The 20,935-nt window shown below is 32.2% G+C and overlaps 2 protein-coding genes and 1 long non-coding RNA gene across 5 annotated transcripts; 1 reads left to right on the forward strand and 2 right to left on the reverse strand.

Annotated features, from left to right (window-relative positions):
- On the reverse strand, positions 932–10,996 carry LOC109348870 (lon protease homolog 2, peroxisomal). Of its 3 annotated transcripts, XM_019589465.1 has the most exons (18): positions 10,801–10,993; positions 10,148–10,260; positions 9,951–10,056; positions 9,486–9,655; positions 8,744–8,835; positions 6,621–6,800; positions 6,451–6,534; positions 5,833–5,960; positions 5,459–5,660; positions 5,163–5,369; positions 4,462–4,592; positions 3,752–3,965; positions 2,967–3,269; positions 2,388–2,582; positions 1,869–2,114; positions 1,461–1,562; positions 1,095–1,216; positions 932–1,016 (listed from the first exon to the last, which is right to left on the reverse strand). In XM_019589465.1, exons 1-17 carry the CDS (start codon positions 10,905–10,907, stop codon positions 1,133–1,135), a joined length of 2,664 nt encoding a protein of 887 aa, XP_019445010.1. In that variant the 5' UTR covers positions 10,908–10,993; the 3' UTR covers positions 932–1,016; positions 1,095–1,132. The 3 variants fall into 3 exon arrangements, with proteins under 3 accessions (XP_019445010.1, XP_019445013.1, XP_019445011.1); XM_019589468.1 differs by lacking the exons at positions 10,148–10,260; positions 10,801–10,993 and having other exon boundaries at positions 9,486–9,669; positions 9,951–10,062; XM_019589466.1 differs by lacking the exons at positions 932–1,016; positions 1,095–1,216; positions 1,461–1,562; positions 1,869–2,114 and adding an exon at positions 2,139–2,254 and having other exon boundaries at positions 2,345–2,582; positions 10,801–10,996.
- On the forward strand, positions 4,591–19,434 carry LOC109348872. Its single transcript, XR_002107808.1, has 3 exons — positions 4,591–4,806; positions 15,293–15,297; positions 19,423–19,434. It is a non-coding gene; the product is annotated as an uncharacterized LOC109348872 (long non-coding RNA).
- Positions 16,175–17,200, reverse strand: LOC109348871. Its single transcript, XM_019589469.1, has 2 exons — positions 16,728–17,200; positions 16,175–16,449 (listed from the first exon to the last, which is right to left on the reverse strand). Exons 1-2 carry the CDS (start codon positions 17,015–17,017, stop codon positions 16,266–16,268), a joined length of 474 nt encoding a protein of 157 aa, XP_019445014.1. The 5' UTR covers positions 17,018–17,200; the 3' UTR covers positions 16,175–16,265.

The raw sequence follows: 20,935 nt of genomic DNA on the forward strand, positions 1-20,935 counted from the left end.
CCAAAACCTTTTGGAAAACGTATTCTCCTTTTAAAAATGAATTTTCTCAATAGTCAAATGAATTTCCAAAGTAACAATTTACCATGCATGAGAATCATTGATTTTGGAAGAACCCAACAATTTTATGCACACCTAATTGGCACATGTCTATACTCACCATTTCTAACCAATTTGGCCATTTCAATTAATGTGGGGCCTTCTCCAAATGTAGAAGTTTTATTTTCAACATCTCAAATGGGATGATAAAAAGATGAATACACCTTGTGTCAGAGTGGCTTCATTTGAGATTCTTGTCTTTAGGTGATGGACTTTGCTTTGTAGTTTGTACATAACCTGAAGTGTACAACAAGGGGTGTGCTTGATGAATTTGCCTTGTGATGTAACTCTCATGACTGCAATCTTTTTTTCACTAATCTCTTCAATAGCACAAGCTTTGTCAATAATTGGAGTAGATTGATGCTTGCTAAGCCAAGCTTCAGTCAATGCATTTCTGGATTATACCAATAGTTTTTTTAACTTAGCACCATCCAATCTTCATAACTTGTGGGACAAAATCACTCAACAAGAATGATATTAAGCTTGAGTGTCCCTTAATGGTGCTTACTTTAACTACGTGCGACCATTTGGGAAATTTGCAATTAGGGAAGCAATGTAGGTTGGCAAAAAAACATAATTAAGAACAGCAATGTAGGTTGACAAAAACCGTAGAGTTTGGAAACAATCAGGTTGACAAAAAAAACATGATTAAGGTAAGTAACGATTATCTTTTTATTATACGGAAGTAGTTTTGCTAATCTTATAATCCCATCATGCTTTTAATGCTGTAATGTATTCATCCATATTACATAATGCATATATATATGTTTTTCTTGTGAGTTAAGAACTTAGAATGAATACCCCGCTAACCAGTCCAAGTAACAAGAAAGCTGAATAAAATAATGGTTTATGCACAATAAAATGTACAGTGAAAGCATATTATATTCTTCCCCTGGAGAATTAAACAAAATAAAGGGGTGCTAATTGAGAGTATATCAGTCTCAAGAATACATGTTAGATGTTTGCTTCATCAAGACCACATAGATTGAACTATCAACCCCCAACAGTGGCAAGACATAACTAGTGAAGGATGTTGTTACAACTTAGAGTGTTGTCTCCAAGGGCATCCACCTTCAAAAGCTTGCTCTAACACATCTTCCATTCGTTTTGCAAGCACTATCTGTTTAGCAAGTTCAAAAGGGAAACAGTGATCTTGTGTTCCATTTCAGAAATAAGTTATTAATTACCTAACTATAGCACCATAAGAATGTATAACACAAAAATGTGCAGCCACATCGTTAAGACTGGACGGATGAAAAGGTGATAAAAATACTCAGTGCCAAATAGTACTAACTATGACTGTTCACAACTACCATCTTCCATAAAGTTGACCAAATGGTTACAGTATATGGAAACAAAATTACCTCCAAATTGGCCAGCACTGATGGTGGTACTTCAACCAAGTCTTTCGAGTTCCTTTCAGGCAGGATGACTCTCTTAATGCCATGTCGATGTGCAGCTAATATCTGTGAAAGATTGACAATATCAGACAATGCTACATTTTTATCGCCTCAAACTTGGTTATTCCACTTTCAATAAAATTCAAATTTCAACCTCCAATTAAATTATATCCTTCCCCTGCGGAGTTAAAAAGGAAAAAAGATTTACAGTTCAAAGTCCAAATATGCAAGTATATTGTCATACTTACTACCGTAAAATATTTGGTAGCAGCAACGATAAGTGCAGAATAAATTACATATTCGCAATTATCCTTGTGACATTAACATTAATCAGAAAGTTTACACCGGTTATAAAGACAGAAGAAATTTTACCTTATCCTTGATACCACCAACAGGTAGTACAAGACCCCTCAATGTCATTTCTCCAGTCATAGCTGTATCTGATCTCACTCTTTTCTGACTGAAAAGTGATACCAATGCTGTGACCAAAGTCACACCAGCTGAAGGCCCATCTTTAGGTACAGCACCTGCAGGAAAATGAATATGTACATCACGGCCCTCCAACAGATTATTGCCCTCCGCAGCAGCCAACTTAAGATCAGCTGCTCTTGCCCTTACCTATAAATCAATCCTTTGTAATCAATGAAACAAGTAATGAGTCTTGAATTAATGCATCTACTGAGCATATATAGCAGTGACATGGCAAGTGTGTAATGCAAAAAATCTAAACTATCTAATGAGCTGTGGTACCCAAATCATGTGGAGGTAATATAAAACAATTATTTTTGTTATACAGAAGTTTCATGAAACACATTATTCAAGGAATCCTAGAGGAATAAACCCAATGAAGATAAAGGTGAGTTAAAACTCAATTAGACATAGTCGGTTTACCCATGTTAGTGCAATTTGAGCCGATTCTTTTATTACATCACCAAGTTGTCCAGTAAGATGCAATTCCCCCTTCCCCACCATTGCGGTAGCCTCCACAAATTGAACTTCTCCACCAAAAGTAGTCCAAACCAACCCAACAGATACCCCAGGGCTTGCAACACGTTCTGCAGCTTCTTTGCTATCAAACTTTGGAGGCTGCATGTGATGATATCAACAAATTAGGCACTTCCTCCCTTTAAGAATATTATCAAAACTAATTTTCCATTGAAATTTTTCTTATGAACGCTCTGTATCAAGATAGCTTCAGACAAAATTTACCCATTCACATATCTAGGATCCATACTGTATGAAGGTATTATAACACAACACCAGACTTGAAGAGGAACTACTGAAAAATATGTAAACAATACAAAATTGTTTACATGCACGAGAACAAAATTGCCTGAGGTATAGTACCAAAATTATATGGCAAGCTTTGAAAGCAATAGATTCCAGTTTCTGACGGACACAAATTTTTTTGCGAAATTCAGTCCACCAGAGCTTCAACTGAAAACAAACAGAAATTTGCATAGCAATTACCCCAAGCACTTTTTCAAGCATGGCTTCATCAATAACAATTGGAGAGGCGAACTTGAATGTGTTTGAAATGTCACGATTGTTGACACCCATCGGTATCACTTCCATTTCAACTTCAGCATCATTGGGAAGTCTGTTTTCCAGAAGTGATGTAGCAAGTTCCTGCATCCCTTTGTCCAATGGAACTACTTGTTCTTGCTCTGCTACGCTTACTGCAGCAGCACGAGCCAGGGCAGCTAAATTCCTCTCCAAATTTCGCACTCCAGCTTCCCTAGTGTATCTTTGAATAACAAGTTTCACCATCCCCTACATCAACCATAGTTGCTAACTAAAATCACATAATTGAACTGTACAGTATGCTTCACATGTTTTCTTTAGTTTTATTGTGTTCTTTTAGTATGACTATTGACTGGTAACATAAAAGAAAATAATGTGGATCCTAGTGACTACTAAAAAGGGACTTCTAATGCTCAAATAATAAAATGTGTCACAAGTGGGAAATATAGAAACCATTAATTTTCCAAGATTGTGGAAGATCTTCTAGAATGGATCATTGTTATAATATTGAATTTCTAGCTCATATATTGCTTATTCAAACTTGGGTGGTATTATTATTTAATAATATGTCACATGTTTCCTATGCTCTTTTACTCTGAAAATGAGTAAGAAAATATTTATTTCTTAGTTTAATACATCAAGATGGCACCCAAACTATTTGCACTTCTACTGACTGAGAACAAACTTTTCACTGTATCTAGAATTCCATTTATAACAAAAACATTCAGTACCTCTGGAATATGAAGAAACTCAGAACTCAACCCGTGTTGGTCCAAAACTCTTGGAATCAAATGCCGCATGGCTATTTTGAGCTTTTCCTCGGATGTATATCCAGGAAGCTCAATGACCTCCATCCTGTCAAGGAGCGGTGGTGGAATAGGCTGCGCCCTATTTGCTGTAGCCACAAAAATAACCCTGGATAGATCATATGGAACATTCAAATAGCTTGCTAACTTAAGGAACAACTTTTGATTAATTATTTACTCAGCAATTGAAGAAAAAGGTGAAAACAATGATATACAATGAAGTAGTTCTGGTGAAATAATGGATATATCATAATATACAAAACAATTACAAAATTCCATTAGAAAAAATGTTTACTCAATTAGCCTAGACTAATCCTTGAAAATAATTTGATGATGCTCAGTTTTTCAACCAAATGGTTAAAGGTATTTGGAATCTACACAAAAAATATGTTTGTAAGCCAATTTAGAAACTTAGTTACACTATAAAAACTGAAATGCGGGCTGACAGCCTCCTATAAAAAAATGCAATATAACGTGTTACAAATCAAGAAAGAAATATCAATTCCTCATCAATTCATTCTTATGATTAGACGAACGAAAACTTGAAATGACTCCTTTATCAGAAAAACATGCACACTAATTATCAAATTTTACTGAATAGGATGAGAAATGATATAATGAATAGCATAGGATACTGATCATTGAATGTTTTATTTTGTTCTGGATCTAGCACCTCCAGCAATGCTGAAGCTGGATCTCCACGAACATCAGAACCTGTCTTGTCAATTTCATCAAGCAACATGACAGGATCGGAAACACCTACCCTCTGTATGTCAAATGTCAAAAGCAAGTATCATTCTAAATCAGACCCCAAAAACAAAGCAACTACATTTAATTATTAATGTTGTCCTATTTGGTTACTGAAAGCCCTTGCAGACTTCAATTATGTTTTACCATGTGTAAGAAAGAAAAATAAGTATACCAGCTTATTTCTTACAATTTAAAGGCAATACATTAATTAATGATATAACTTCTCTATCGTCATTTTTTTTTCTTTTGCATTCATTTTTATTTTACAATTTACTGCACAAACATTTATAATTCATAATCATGAATCTAGAATTTGTATCTTAACTCAGTCAACATTCTCCTAAGTACTGTATTGCACAAACATTTGGAATCTAGACTTTTTATCTATGCTCTCTAATATTATCTCAGCTCTAGTTTCTATCACCAGGAAAATACCAAATGACAAAAAGCATATAACAAGAAAACACAGGCATTCTACGTATCATAAAACCTAATACCATCAATACTTTCCTATAAGCATTTGAAAATACAAAATAAATATAGACAGTTTTACTCGTAATGTTCACTACTCAAGTTGATTTTGAACCTTTAGTCCGTCTATAAGCCTCCCAGGCATGCTTCCAATGTATGTTCTCCTGTGCCCTCTAATATCAGCCTCATCCTTGACACCACCAAGGGATATGCGCACAAATTTTCTGCCCAAAGCAGCAGCAATGGAAGATGCCAACGATGTTTTACCAACACCTGGTGGTCCAACAAAGCACAACACAGGACCCTTTGCATCTGGTTTAAGCTGCGATAGATATACTTAAATCAGATACACATCAAATGGCACAGTATTAAGATATTTATAGACAGTCATAGTAACAGGGTATTGGCAACCTTGCGAACAGCCAGGTATTCAATTATTCGTTGCTTGACCTTCACTAAACCATAGTGGTCATTGTCTAGGCGCTCCTGTGCAGCTCTTAAGTCTAGTTCACGCTCCTTGCTGGCCTTCTGCCATGGCAGATCAGCAAGAAGATCTAGGTAAGCCCGTGAACTGCTATACCCAGGTTGCTGAGGCTGCATTTTTTTTAGTCTCCTGAGAGACGAGATTAAAGTAAAATCAATAGACTGTCTCCACCAAGTTGTAGCTTGACTTGAATTTATGATGATACCAAAGTTTTTCATGTCTATTGCAAATTACAGCAAGAAATTCCGTCTCAAAGATCAGTCATCACTATTTGCAACAGTGTTTCCAGAAACAAAAGTACCTTAATTCTCTGTGTGCATGCTTCCAGATATCCTGTGGCATTCCCGCACTTTGCATCTTTCTTTCCAGGGCAGCCAGGTCATCCTCATCATCATCATTATCACCAAGTTCCTCTTTTATAGCCCTCATCTAACGTATATTTAACACACAAGAAGACAAGAACAGTCCAATCACACAAAACCCAAAGAAGATAATACATATTAAGAGACTAAAATTTGCTTCTTTGCAACCAGACTGGCCAAAGTCCAAGACTTTATCCTTATTAAGCAATGAAGGCACGCTGATCATGTTAAACAAACTTAGTCCAAACAATTAGATAAGTAGAGGTACTAAGATTTTGCAAAAGTAGCTGTCTCTAATAGCTAGTTGATAGCTTCTATAACCTAAACACTGACATAAAACCTTTATATCTGAAGTCCAAAAGTATTAGAGGAGTCATTGCTTGAGTTAGGCTAAGGGAACTTCTCACACGGGGATTTTCCAGAGGAAAGCATAGTCATTGAAATCTTTTAGCTTCAAACAAGTAATTAAATTTTAGGAAGGTCTTCATCAGTATTTCCCCAATACTCTTGCATTCAAATTTGAAGTATATATCAAAATATGGTTCAAGACAGCGAACCTGCTGGCGCAGAAGAAACTCTTTTTGAGATTTTGACAACTGTCCTTCAACCTTTTGTGTAATTTTATCAGCTACACGTATTGACTGTTCGTAGGAGACAAAAGAAGAATCAGAGACAAAAAAATAGGACAACCAAACCCAAATGAAGTGTCATTAACTCTATTACTTACCTGTAAGTGCCTATCAACCATTTCAGTTGCCTTTGAAAGCCTCACTTTAAGATCAACTGAATCCAACATACAGAGCTGTTCTTCAAAACTGATCTCAAAGCTAGCAACAAAAATATCAGCTAACTTGTGAACTGGAACAGTCTCCAAGAGAACTTTTGTCCTTCCACCAGTTTTTTGTTTCTATAAAGAAGCACAAATATAAATTACTAGTGCTAAGCTTCAATACAAAATAGAAATATGACAGCCTAAAATACCATATATAATTACAGTCTATAGAACAAAAGTTCATACCAGTTACTGACTACCTAACCAATTAGATTATTTATAATTTATCAAGACATAGGTTCACATGCACCATTTCATATACGTAAGAAATACTTTATCCAATCATGGACTAAAAATCTATAGTGATACTCTTAAACAAACTGTACCACAATGCTAAGTAAAGGCTCTAAATGATCAATGTTCAAACAGCATTTCCATGTTTATCGGACAATGTTAACTTAATCTTAATATGTCTAATAGGAAGCTTTTTTGGTGAAAAAATTCCCTCCAAACCCTTCAGCTACTCACTATAGATTGGATATGGTTCTTCATATTCCTTCAGTTGCTTTTGAGGCGAATCAAAACTTTTGTAGAGACCGCTTTTCATAATTCTCTACCATTTGAGTTACATAACATCAATTAAATCGAATGAGGCTTAATGTGGTTAATTAATATTTTTTCATAAAGGCTTAATGTGACTAATCATTCATTTTATATATTTCTTCTCTACATTTGTTGTGTACAGGTATAAAATTTCATCTTTTTTCCCTACCACGAGTTTTTATCTTTCAATGTAATGAATTATTTTTTATGCCTTCCAATTTTCTGAATAATTTTTATCCTTCTTGTTTTACAAATTTTGGTTCTGAAGAAATCGTTAGTTTATCATTATAGTGCAATTTTTTAGAAAAAATATATATTTATTAAGTACTTCATCAATACTTTAAAAGTCAACAATATTAATTAAAAAGTTAGAGTAACATTTCATTCCCCTATTTAAAATCATCTTAGTTATTTTCTCTATCTCATAGCATCAACAATACATGCATGTTTAAGGTCTCGGGTTCAATTAAATTGACTCTTTATGAGGTAGAGAAGTTGTTGCAAAGTAACAATAAGAGTCTAACTTACTATCCTACAATTTCCAAAGGACGATATCCCAATATTTTGTGCATCCCAGAATAGACTTATTTGCATGAATGAAATTATAATGTACAAGCTATAGCAGTATAACACACTTAATCGTTGTCCTATATGCATTCAAAGCAAAAATGTATTAATGATAGAGACATGCAAAGTATGACAGAAGATAGCGGTGGATAGTTTTTCCTTTATGGATATGGTGGAACGGAAAAATCTTTTCTATGAAAATTTATTTCAGCAGTTATAAGATCAAAAGCTCATATTGTATTAACAATTGCTTCAAGTGGAATAACATCCTTACTAATTCCATATGGGAGGACAGTTCATTCAACATTTGTCATTCCAATAAATGTTAATGGGGACTCTACTAGCAATATTAAACAAGGTATTCCTTTAGCAGAGTTGACCATCAAAGTGAAACTTATCATATGGTATGAAGCTCCCATGACTCAAATATTGTTAGAGAAAAAAATGTATGCTCTAACGGTGTATGAGTTTTATACATTGTCATTGCATCATCCATCATTCATGTTTTATCATCGTTGACTCTTCATAAAAAGTAATACAAATGAACGATAGATGATGTAGTGATTGTGTATAAATATTTACGCTGACAATGCATAGATATTACACTCATAATGTTATGAGGCTATTGACGGAATATTTCCATATATTGACTTTAGGCAAATTTTGCCATTTATCCCAAAGGGGGGGAGACAAGATGTTGAACATGCTGCAACGAATTCATCTCATCTCTGGAAATTCTTAGAAGTCCGAACTTTGACTCAAACTAATCGAATCAAAAATAACCTATGGCTAATATAGTAATATTATAGAGAAATAAGCTAATGTTAATATGACAGCTTATAGTATACCCCTCCATCGCACAGGAGAAATGTTACTAGATATGTTATTTGAAGTTACAAAACTTTTACCTGCTCAAGTACAGAAATCAGCTCCATGGCGGTTGCTTTGAATTTGCGAGATAACATTACGAAATCTGGGTCTTGCTCCACACGCTCCATCTCTGGATTAGAAAAATGAAAACAACTCAGCATCTTTAAAGAAAATAGATTAAAAGCCATCACTAGTCGGCGATAATATCATAAATGAACTGCTCTAAAATTTCTTTGTTGTTGTTAGTATTATTATTTTCTTAATGATTGACTCCAAGCTTTGTTAGATCAAAATGAACTGCCCTAAACCCTATTATGCAAGACCTTGCAAAACTACATGTCATTCCTCCTATTGTTTATTAAATAAGTAGCAAGAAGATTATCCTAAGAAGGTATCCAATTAAAAACATTGTATAGTGCTGTTGTCAATTCTAATCTCTAACATCTTTTCTAATTACCAAGTTGTTGTATGATTGGCATCAAAACATAAGCTTCTGACACAGAATAACTTATTTGAGGTAGTGTGCTAATTATTGACATATTGAAGTATAGAAATACTCCAACTTATGTAATGCGGATATGGAAACAGCTGATACCAGATGTATGATTCAATTAGAGTAGTTAGCTAGCTGCTCTGCTGCTACTGTTATTATTGTGCAGTTTCAGATGCTCAAATTAGTTGCAGGAGAGGGGGGAAAAGATAAGTTTGAAAGTAGTATCCTGAGCATAAAACACTCATCACATACAAAGGCCAATCTGAAGGAAAAGATCAATGGTTTACCGGTCTTCATCATCTCAAGAGAAGAGATCCTTGCAGTATGATATGTTCCCCTTGTGATTAATTCCTGGACACTAAATCTGCATAAACCTTCAAGAACAACTATATATGTGACCCTCCCACTTGGTTTCTCCACTCCCCTCGACAAGTGTAATGCTCGAGCAGCAACCCCTCTGGAATTGAAGGTCTATTAAAAACCACCTCAATTTAAAGATTTTTTCTTTCAAAAATCAAAAGGATTCACTTTATATAGCATTAGAAAATTTCTGAAAACATGTTACATAAAAAAAATAGTAGAAAAGAGACAACAAACTAAATCAAAATCCATTAGAAGAAAATATTTTTCTGTTACAACTTTGTGCAAATGGTCTGATGAACTGTTAAAATGTATACACTATCATGTAACTTGCAACTTGATCCAACATTCATTAAGTGATACAAAAGATGCTCCCTTGAGTTGAGCTATACCTGCTATGCCAATGAACGTCATTCTGATTTTCGGTATCAAGTTTATGAGAATCTGATGAACCACCTTGAGTTTTTGAGCTTTGGTCTAGAGAATCAGTACCTACACCTGCAGGGAAGAGGGATAACAATGGATGCTAGAAAACCTTTTTCCCTGTTGTTTTTCTTTAAAAACACAAAACTACAAATGAACTTATCACCTTCGGATATAGAATGACCCACTGGTTTAATTCCAGCAGCATCATGCACCGGCAAGATGCCAATTAACCCCTTCTCTTCTCTCTGCCAAAGTTCTTGTTCCACCAACTTCACACTGCATTAGTCAACAAAGCAGCCACTTAAATGTATGCTTAAACTTTTATGACAAATCGTCTTTTTTTTGCTATATCCTCCTACCAAATACTCATTAATCCTCCTCGTACTAACTAAATAAGAAAGTATTAAATGAAAATGTAATATAAAAAAAATTGTTTGTCTCGTAGATTATCCATGTGATAAGTGAGAGACTAATCTCGCAGATCATTGTCATTCATACACATGATCATCATATGCTTAAGTCACCAAAACCCATTCCACTTGGACCAACACATATTAGTATTGAATATTTTCTTTATTCATTTAAGTATAAGATTGAGAATTATTCAAAGTTAAAAGTGACGAGAAAGATATGAAATGTTTGGATTTTAATTCAAGTCAACTTAATGTAAAATTGCAAAATGAGACGGTAGAGGCATCCAGAATGAAATTGAGACGCAAATAAATATTAGTAGTTACTTCCTCAAATAACTATATATGAAGTGCAAAGTGAAAGGAATAATATTGAGTAGATTTGAGAAGTGTTAAAGGAATGTACCTAGTTGGGGAAGTGCAACGAATTCTGATGATTGCACCAGGTAAAAGAACCTTATTCCTGAATGGAAGAATCGCTAAACGACTCGGAAGCTCCACCGATTCCGCCATCTTTACTTAATTATTTTTCAATATAAGTTTAGTTTTCCTTCTCAGAGAGAAATGAAAAAACGAATGGAATGGAAGTTGAGAGAGAGTATGTAAGAATGAACCTTTGCTTTTATTCTAATTTTGTCCATAGAAAATAATATCTTTTAGATAATGGTCTATTTTACCATATAAGTTTTGGATTGAAAGAAATAGAATGAGAAGATTTGAGAATCCATATATATATATATATATAAAAGATAACTCTGAAATTTGTTATTTTATTTTATTTTTCTCCTCCAAAAATCAATTCGTATATAAATTTGAAGAGTTTTATACATATTTGAGTTATGTAAATTGCATATATTATATAAGTAGTTGCATATATATTAATTTGTATTTAAAAATAATGGTAGTTGCATAGATATTAAATATTTTTTGTCTGACTTGTATAGTTGTATGAATTGAACTGAAATTTGATGTATATCCATTAACAAAACAAGTAAGACCAACTATTATTCCTATGGCTATTCTATAAGAGGCAGATATATTGGATTGAAGTGGGTTGAACCTCGTGGTCCTCTTTTCTACTTCACTCTCCGCCTCACCTATTCACGAACACGTCGATCTCTCTTCCTCCCTTCATCCCAATTCACAATCTGAATAATGTCATCACTATGTTCTTATCATCACGATATATTTAATACACACAAGAAAGATATGCAAAATATAAATACACCCTTTAATTTCAAAATATTGTGTTGGGTAGTGCTAAGACAGTGATCTTTATATGTTGCCAAACTTCAATTATGAACATCATTGACTACTTCAGGAACCTTATATTAGTAATAGTGCTAAAAAACAAAGGCAATAATGAAACAGGACAATAATAATAATCTAGCATACAATTGTAGGTAGTATATTTAAAATCTTATTTAAGAAATACACACCCCTGTTGGATGTGGGAAGATAAACAAAGGTAACCAAGATTAACACGAGCCTCATAGATCATAACAAATAATATTGACACGTGCATATGCAAGAATTATAACCCATCTTACATTACTGTCTTGTCTTCTTAGTGCAGCACATATTCTGGACCTCGACGAATCCGAAATAACAAATTTCAGACTATAGTCATACAGCATAGCATATCTGCATATACCAGCATCCTTATAAAAAAGTCTTATAATAATGTAAAAACTGACAAATATATATAGTTGGGTACCGCATACCAGATCCGGTACTGCAAACCATGTAACTGATTCGGACTAGTGTGATTGCAGCTGATGATGTATGTGGAACATCACAGACCCTCTTGGGCTTCCAGCCAGATTCTTCCTTGGTTTGTCGTAAAGCAACAAAATGCAGGGCAATACACTAATTGATAGATGTCATATGACAGGCCCATGGATATGAACCAGGTGCAGACCAATCATTCTGCTCTTCAAATTCTGTATCCTCAACTAGTGACTCGGCAACACAGTGCACAAGATCAAGTTCTAGTTCCATATAACCAGCAAAGGAAACACATCCGGCAGAGACAATCCATCAGGAGTGACATAATCTATGGCACAATTTCACCACACCTACAGATGGAGTCAAAACGTTCTTAGCGATGATGGTAAGGCATAAAACATCTATCTGATGATTCATGATTACCATTGTTCCGTAGTACAAGCATTTTGGACAAACACAGAATCAGCAAGAAATAGAGTATGCATCTATGCATATTACTGAAATCAAGCCATCCGTTATTCCGTTTAAATGATGAAAATAACTTTTGTGATCAATAAAATAAATGGTTGAGGACAAAATATTGATGCAACACTTCAGTGCAGTTCATTAAAAATCTAAAGCACTCTGTCAGCTCCCCTTCCAAGGCACGCCCAGTTTGTTCAGCTCGCTACAAGCCATCTATCATCTGAAACCAAGATTTTTTATGTTATTTGATGCACAATAATTTCTATATTACTATTATGGATGTGCATGCCCTGGGGATCTTTTATTGAAGGATCATAAAAAAACGGGTCCGGTCCTTGGACCTCTTGTGAGAATGATTTTGAAGATCAAAAACCAAAAAGTAGTGGTATTTGCTAGCAACAATATAATGGGAGTAGTCAATCCAATATAGCACCAATGAGTATATAAGAAATGTATTGAAATGATTAGATCACCCTAGCTACCCCTTCAACAGTACTATTAGATAAGTTAGTTGCTGCTGTTAGTAGACAGGGTGATAGTAGAACAGAAAGCAGTTAGTTAATCTAGAACAACTCTTCCACCTAGTGGGTATCGGGAGGATGAATGTATATAACCTTATTTTGTAAGTAGTCGCTTAGTAACAACTTTAGTGTTACATTAAAACTGATTCTTATTAATAATTACACAATCATTAGTGAAAAGGATAGAAGATTCATTTTTCTATTTTTCTGAATTTCTGAATCTCACTCTTAACATGCACACATTTATTTCTTCTCCCTGTCCTTGCAACACTACAACTAAAAGCATTCATCTTCCGAAATGACCAATGAAGTTTGATTCAATGTATTATGAAGGTTGTAACATGATAACCCCTACGCTAGAACATCAACAATAACCTTACCAGGTCATATACAATTTGGAGAGCATAGCCTATACCAGCATCCTTATAGAAAAGTCTTATTATAATAATGTAAAAAGTGAGGGTACCGCGTACCAGAAACGTACTGTGAACCATTAACTGATTTGGACTAGTGTGATTGCAGCTGATTATGTATGTGGAACATCGCAGAGCCTCTTGGGCTTCCAGCCAGATTCTTCCTTGGTTTGTCGTTAAGCAACAAAATGCAGAACAATACTCTAATTGATAGATGTCATATGACAGGCCCATGGATATGAACCAGGTGCAAACCAATCCTTCTGCTCTTCAAATTCTGTATCCTCAACTAGCGACTCGGCAACGCAGTGTACAAGATCAAGTTCTAGTTCCATATAACCAGCAATGGAAACGCATCCAGGGAGACAAATCCATCAGGAGCCCGTGGTTGCCAAATTGAGACTGGTGCAACATAATCTTGACAACAATTTCGACATACCTACAGACGGAGTCAAAACGTTCTTAGGCGATGATTGTAAGGCATAAATCATCTATATGATGATTCATGATTAACATTGTTCTGCAGTGCAAGTATTTTGGAGAAACACAAAATAAGCAGGACATAGAGTATGCATATTACTGAAATCAAGTCATCCGTTATTCTGTTTACATGATGAAAATCTCTTACCTGTTAAAAGACTTGAACATTTGTGATCAATAAAATTTATGGTTGGGGACAAAATATTGCTTGAAACCCTTCAGTACAGTTCATTAAAAATCTAAAGCACTCCGTTAGAACAGAAAGCAGATAGCTAGATGTGTAACTTCTATAAAAATGCTTAATCTAAAACATCAATAATAGCACAATAAAAAATGGTTATCCTCACTTAATGAGATCTTGGGATAATAGACATATATAGTCTTATTCTATATGTAGAGATATTGTTTCCATTATTTCAACCTATAACCTCTTAGTCACCAAACAACAACTTGATGTATCTGAACTCATACTCATCAATAATAACACAATCATCAGTGAGAAGGATAGAAGATTCATTTCTTTCTTTTTCTCGATTTCTGGATCTGACTCTTAACATGAATACGTTGATTTCTTCTCTCTATTGTTGCAACATGTTCACTCACAACTAAAGGCATTCATTCATCTTCCGAAATCACCAATGAAGCTTGATTCATTACGAAGGATGTAACATGATAACTCACACTCTAGAACAACAATATGAGCAATATCTCCAATACATGTATGTGTGCCCGGAAAGGTTATTACTTTCAAATATGTACAGTATCTTCGGCATAAAGCTTATCCATTCAAGTACAATGAATTCTAGTAAATGGAGGCTCAAGAACGCATTTACTTAACATGAGCAAATTGTTTTTACTAGATACATAAAACAATTCACCAACCTTCACCAAAGATAGGACATAATATCAAAACCTCTATAACCATTTGATCCTTGCGACTCACATTCCTATAATAAAAGATGAAATTCAGCACACAGGTTAAGTGGGCGTGTGCATTGTCAAAAAACTAAATCATTCATTTGTCTTATATCTCTCAAACTCATGGTTATACACGATATCGGTTTCAGTTATTGTTACCTCGTTTTATGTGGTTCTTGGCTCAAAAACTTCCAAACATGTAAGTGATGAAACGATGCTCAAACCAGATCTGCGAAAATCACCAACCTACCCCGAACAATATGGTTGGATGAGGGTTGAAGGGGTAAAATTGTCTTATTGCGTGCTAATTTTAAACCTGACACCATTGAAGAATTCATCGATGTTCTCCCGTGAATACATATGTTATCTCAAGTTTATGTTATTTGATTCTAACTCTTCATTACAAATATTATAGCAGCCCTAATTATTTTGAATCGAGAACACTAAATAATTAATTATTGAGAATGAGATGACAATACGAGATTTTTCTAGCTCCTAGTCTCCTATTGTCCCGAAAAGATGATAAAAAGCTTCCAAGAATATTGCCTCAGATTAAAGTATAATTAAAAATTACATGAATTAAAAAATGAACTCAATTGCTATATAGAGAAAATTACGAATATATTTTAATAATTCTTTTGGCTTTTCAAAAAGAAAGCAATAAATATTAATTATAATATTATAACTCCATTAATTCCTTATTAGTTTTTTATTTATTTTCCAATTTAAAAATTAAAATAATAATAACTAGGTTTTCAGTTAATTGCTTAATAGACATTTTCATAGTAGTAAGAGAATTAATTAATTAATTACTGCAATGATATCAGGTAAAGGAGGGAGTATTACTGCGTCACTGTTATAACCATGACTTACATTATTTCAACTCAATTCCAATGTCCCTCAAAATATCTTTCTAAAGGACAACAATTAATTTCAATCTCAGAAAAATTGTACATAAATAGACCAGGAAAAAATAAAACTTTCCTTCTATTCAGTTTCTTCGTTAAAACAGAGAAACTACTATAAGAACAAGTCCATAACTCAAGAAGAAAAAAAGGATTAATTTATATCTGAAAAATAAAATTAAAAAACGAGACATTTCAGAGGGAGGATCCCACAAGTACCATATACAGCTTCATTAACAAAAACTCCTTTTGAGGGGATCTCTTCTCTCTTCACCCTTCTTTGTAAAAGAAGCTAAAGTTCGAAACTTCACTGCTATTTTCTTCTCTTTTTTTTCTCTTTTTTTTTTTACTTTTTTAATTTCTACTATTTTTATTCCTTGTTCGGGAATACAAACACTGCTTATGTGCTCTTATATATGAATTATAAGACTTTTAATTCAATTAAGCAGCAGCAACTGTCCCTGTACGAATCGAGTAATCTTGGGTCTTGTTTGAAGTTGATGATTTGTTTTGTTCTTTTTTCCTCAAAGCCTTCATTGAAGAAAGGTTTCTGTTCTTCTCTTTGGCTTCGTCCATCTCTATTTGTTCTAGTCTGCAATCTTCACTGCAAAAGGGTGTGTCCCCTCTGAAATAAAATTTACAAGTGAATCTAAAATCAGAAACAAACAGAACTAAAATATACTCCAATTCACAATTAAAGTCAAGACCAATAAAGAGAGAAAAATTGTTTCTAATTTATAAAGAATTAGTCACAGATCGACATCATAAAGAACCAAAGAAAATCAATATCTTTAATGCCGTAAATATATTTAAAAAAATCTTCAGAAGCTAAAGAGACGTATTTTGAGGATCAAGAAAAGAAAAAGGTTTTGTAAATGAAAAAGGGAATTTCTTTGGACAAACCTGTACATGAAGATGTCTCTATTGTTTCCGAGAGGCTTTTTACAAAGAAAACAAGCTTCAAGAAAGTGAGGTATGTGATCTTCAAATCTTGCATCATAAAATCTTGCATCATAAAATCTTGCAGATCTAGTCTGATACGTTGGGTAAGCATAACCCAAAGTCCTAGACACAAAACCATGTTGGAAATTGTAAGGATGGTGTCTATAATACCCAACATCGTTAGTGTCTGCTAATGAAGCCAAACCATCGTCCTCTTCTAAAAAACAATGTCTTTTGGAAGAAGAAGCCATGAAAAGTTTTGAAGGTTTTGTTGAAGAAAGAGGAAAAGAAAGAGAAAGAAGAGTGATAAAGGGAAAGAAAGTGAAAGGGGTGGTTTTATAAAGAGGAAAGGTGGAGAAGTTGTTGGATGTATGTGGAACAGAGAGAGAAGAAATGGGCTATAAACAGCGGCAGGTTACCACTTACCAGGATCCCTCTCTCACTCAATCCACTGGTTACATCTACTACTTCCCTTAATAAATTCAATCAAAATGTGAACACATCAAACAATATTTATGCACTCAACAAATATCGCACTAAATAATATTTCGATCTTTTACAATAATATTTAGTGTCTCTTCGTTATTGATGCATTTTATGGTTATATATTTTACTACTATATGTCTTCTTCTTCTTTTTTTTAAGTTATATATTGTTTTAAAAGTTTAAATTCTATGTACTGACATACTGTTGATATTGTAATTTATACTGTTAATATATTATTCATCATTAATTTATTTTACTTTTGTTTGAGAGTTAGTAATTATTAACAAATCAATAGTGGGTGATTAAAAATCTCTTACAATATCAATGTATGCATATTAAATCTTTGTTTTAAAATAATTAAATGATATAAAAATTATATAATCTGATAAAAATAATCTGATACATGTTGAATTTTTTAAACATATAATAAGATGATTGTAATAAAAAGAAAAGTAAAAATGTAAATGATCACTCTTTTTATTCAATATCGTTTGATGTCTTAATATTTTTATGTTATTATTATAAATATTTTTATATTTTAGAAATTCTATATAGGTTTACATTTTATTTTCCAATTATAAATTTATTAATTGCTCATCTTTGTTGTGTCACTATTTTTTCATTTATTCTGAATTAAATTTTCAAATACAATGAGATTATTTCAAATTAGATTTAACTTTTAGATTATTTATTAATTTCTTTAATGGCATAAGTTCAACTTAAAAGTGTTTTGCAAGATAGTATAATTTTTTAAAAAATATGTACCAAATATATAAGAGTCTTATATATTATCATTTTATCGTCCACAATTTATTTTTATCATTATTGATTCTTTAAAAAAAATATACAAATGATAATAGATGATATAATAACTATATATAAATCTTTATAGAAATATTATACTCATAATTTTGTTCTGAACTGTAGAGACATGCAGTCGGCTATATTTTGGCAAAAATACGGTAATGCCATTGAAACTTGAAGTGTGTAGATTTTGGGAAAGAGTGGTAGATTTGTTAATTTGAATGGAAGGTGAGGGTGGATGTTGAACTATTGATGTTTGGGGAAAAGATATTTGAGTTCCAAAGTGGGGAAATGGTAGGACCCAGTTTAGACGAAACCGCACATGTATCTCTCATTCTCCACGTCAAGCTGTGGTGTGTAACAGGCGCGTGAGAGTAACGGTAACAGCACCCAATACCCATGTCCAAATCTCACACTGCTTTTCTCAGAATCTATTAATGAGGACATGGACCACCTGCCTCAAATAATTTAATACTTTATATTTTGTGCCTACACAAACACATCCATTTTTGGAATTAACAGCTGTTTACTGTCATTTTAATCAAAAATATATCTACCAATAATTTATGAGTTTTATATATTATCATTATTATATATTTATTCATTATTTACTTTCCAAAAAGACGAATACAAATGAAAGGTAAATAATATATTAATTATATATATATTTTTATATTAATAATGTATAAGTATTATACTCTTAAATTTATACATACATGTTAAGAAATGAGTAGGGAGAAATATTATTATCTTAACATAATAATATGTTGATTATGGATATATTTATCGTGTTTGTTCTAATATATCATTTTTAATGGACCATCATTAAACTTTTTTAACTACTTGTGTAACTTAGTAAGGTATTAAATCAGTCCAAAATTCACTAGTTATGTAAATTAGTAAATAAGTATGAATATGAAAATTTATTAAGGCCGACAATCTAAGTGTTTTTACACTAATGATAAAACATATATCATTTATATTCTTCTAATATGATGAGAAAGTGGAGAGAAATATGAATTTGTATGAAATTCAATTTTTCTCTACTTATTTGTTGTGAGACTGTAATATTTATGTAATGATAGTATAAATAGATTTATACATAATCAGTATATCATTTATCATTCTTTTGTATTAATTTTAATTAATAGTAAACGATATAGTGATAGTGTAGAAAATTCTTACAATATTAGTAACATACGTAAATCTTGTTAGATATAAAAAATATTAATTAAAAACAATTGAAATTATAATAAAATATATATAATAAAATTTAAAATTATAACCTTTATTTTTAATTAATAATAAAATAACTTTTTTCATCTCTCTTCTTTATTTAGAAATATTTTTGTCACTCAAAATATAGCATCATTTTTTTCTCATCACTTTCTATCCAACCAAAGAGAAGAAACTATATATTTCTCTTAATCTTCTTTCATTCTTCTCTTCTATCAAAAATTACAAAACTTTACTCTATTTCTTCCCTTTCTCTATCTCCTCATTTTAGTTCTCATATATTTCTCTCTTCTTATTTTATTTTATTTTTTGCAACAGAAATGAAACCTAATCAAAAGTAGTACAAATGAATATTACATAATGTGTTGAAAGTGTAAAAAATTTATAGTAATATACATAGATATTAAACTCAATTAATAATTAATAAATCATTAAATTCCAAAACAACAAATAAATTTATGAATATGAAAAGATAAAAATGTATTTAGTCAAAGGGTATGAGTTCTATGCACTTCTATTGTATCATATTTATTTGTATTTGATCATTATTGATTATTCAAAAAAAATTAATTTAAATGAGTGATAGATAATATAGTGAATATATATATATATATATTTATACTAATAATATATAGATAATACATTTATACGAAAAATATTTAAAATGCGTTTCTAAATATGAATAGAAAAATCATTTTAATTTGTTTGTATTATCAAATGTATTCAATCACTTTATAAGTGATGAACTAATCCTTTTGATGTATGAGATTCTCTCTCCCAACAATCAAAAGTTTGATATTATGATCTTTTGGAGATATATAGCATATCTTTATACTTGTAAACTATGATATCATGAAGTTGTCTATGATATCATTATAGTAGTATAAAAATTATTTCCATTAACACATCACTCCTATTTTATTTTCCAAGAGAAAAAAATGGTGGAAACATTTAATGATGTATTTAATGATTATTGGGATTAATTGACCAGATCTTCAAAATTGTGATATCATGGATTTGTCTATCATATTATAGTTGGTAGAAAAATTATTTCCATTAAAACAACACTCTATTTTCCTAGAGAGAAAAAATGGTGGAAACATTTAATGTTGTATTTAATGATTATAGGGGAGTAATTGACTAGGTCTTCAAAATTGTGAAGCACCATTAATTTTGAAACAAAAAATTTAGAGAAACATTGTAAATTTAGAGAAACATTTTAGTTTTTTACGCTACCATCATATCATCAAGCATTAACATTTAATAATTATTAACTATCAAATAAAAGTAATACAAATAAATATTAAATGATATATTAATTATGTATAAATTTTTACGATGATAATATATCAAAATTAAACTAAAAAATTAATAGAGGAATATTTTTTTCTATTCCTCTTTACTTGAGTTTATCTAATGTTTCAATGTATTGCTCAATGAGGGAGTATTATATAAGTCCATAAAAATATTCAATTCTCGAAATAGGACATTAACGCTATATTTGGTTGGGGTAAAAAGGGGAGGAAAGAAAGTGGAATGAATGAAAATAGTTTTTTTCATTGTTTTGTTGCATTGAAAAGAATGAAGGAAAGAAAAAATTGATGGGACCCATGTATTATGTTTTCTCTTCATTATTCAAAGGA

Source organism: Lupinus angustifolius, chromosome LG06 (assembly GCF_001865875.1).
Source record: "Lupinus angustifolius cultivar Tanjil chromosome LG06, LupAngTanjil_v1.0, whole genome shotgun sequence".
Lineage (NCBI taxonomy): Eukaryota > Viridiplantae > Streptophyta > Magnoliopsida > Fabales > Fabaceae > Lupinus > Lupinus angustifolius.

What these genes read in the sequence shown, in the direction of transcription:
- LOC109348870 (XM_019589465.1), bottom strand. Translation starts at nt 10,907, where the DNA reads ATGGCGGAATCGGTGGAGCTTCCGAGTCGTTTAGCGATTCTTCCATTC. An exon ending in CATGCACACAGAGAATTAAG is followed by an intron (nt 5,661 to 5,832) that starts GTACTTTTGTTT and finishes CTCGTCTCTCAG; the next exon opens with GAGACTAAAAAAAATGCAGC. An exon ending in AATACCTGGCTGTTCGCAAG is followed by an intron (nt 5,370 to 5,458) that starts GTTGCCAATACC and finishes TATCTATCGCAG; the next exon opens with CTTAAACCAGATGCAAAGGG.
- LOC109348871 (XM_019589469.1), bottom strand. Translation starts at nt 17,017, where the DNA reads ATGGCTTCTTCTTCCAAAAGACATTGTTTTTTAGAAGAGGACGATGGT. An exon ending in AGAGACATCTTCATGTACAG is followed by an intron (nt 16,450 to 16,727) that starts GTTTGTCCAAAG and finishes ATTTTATTTCAG; the next exon opens with AGGGGACACACCCTTTTGCA.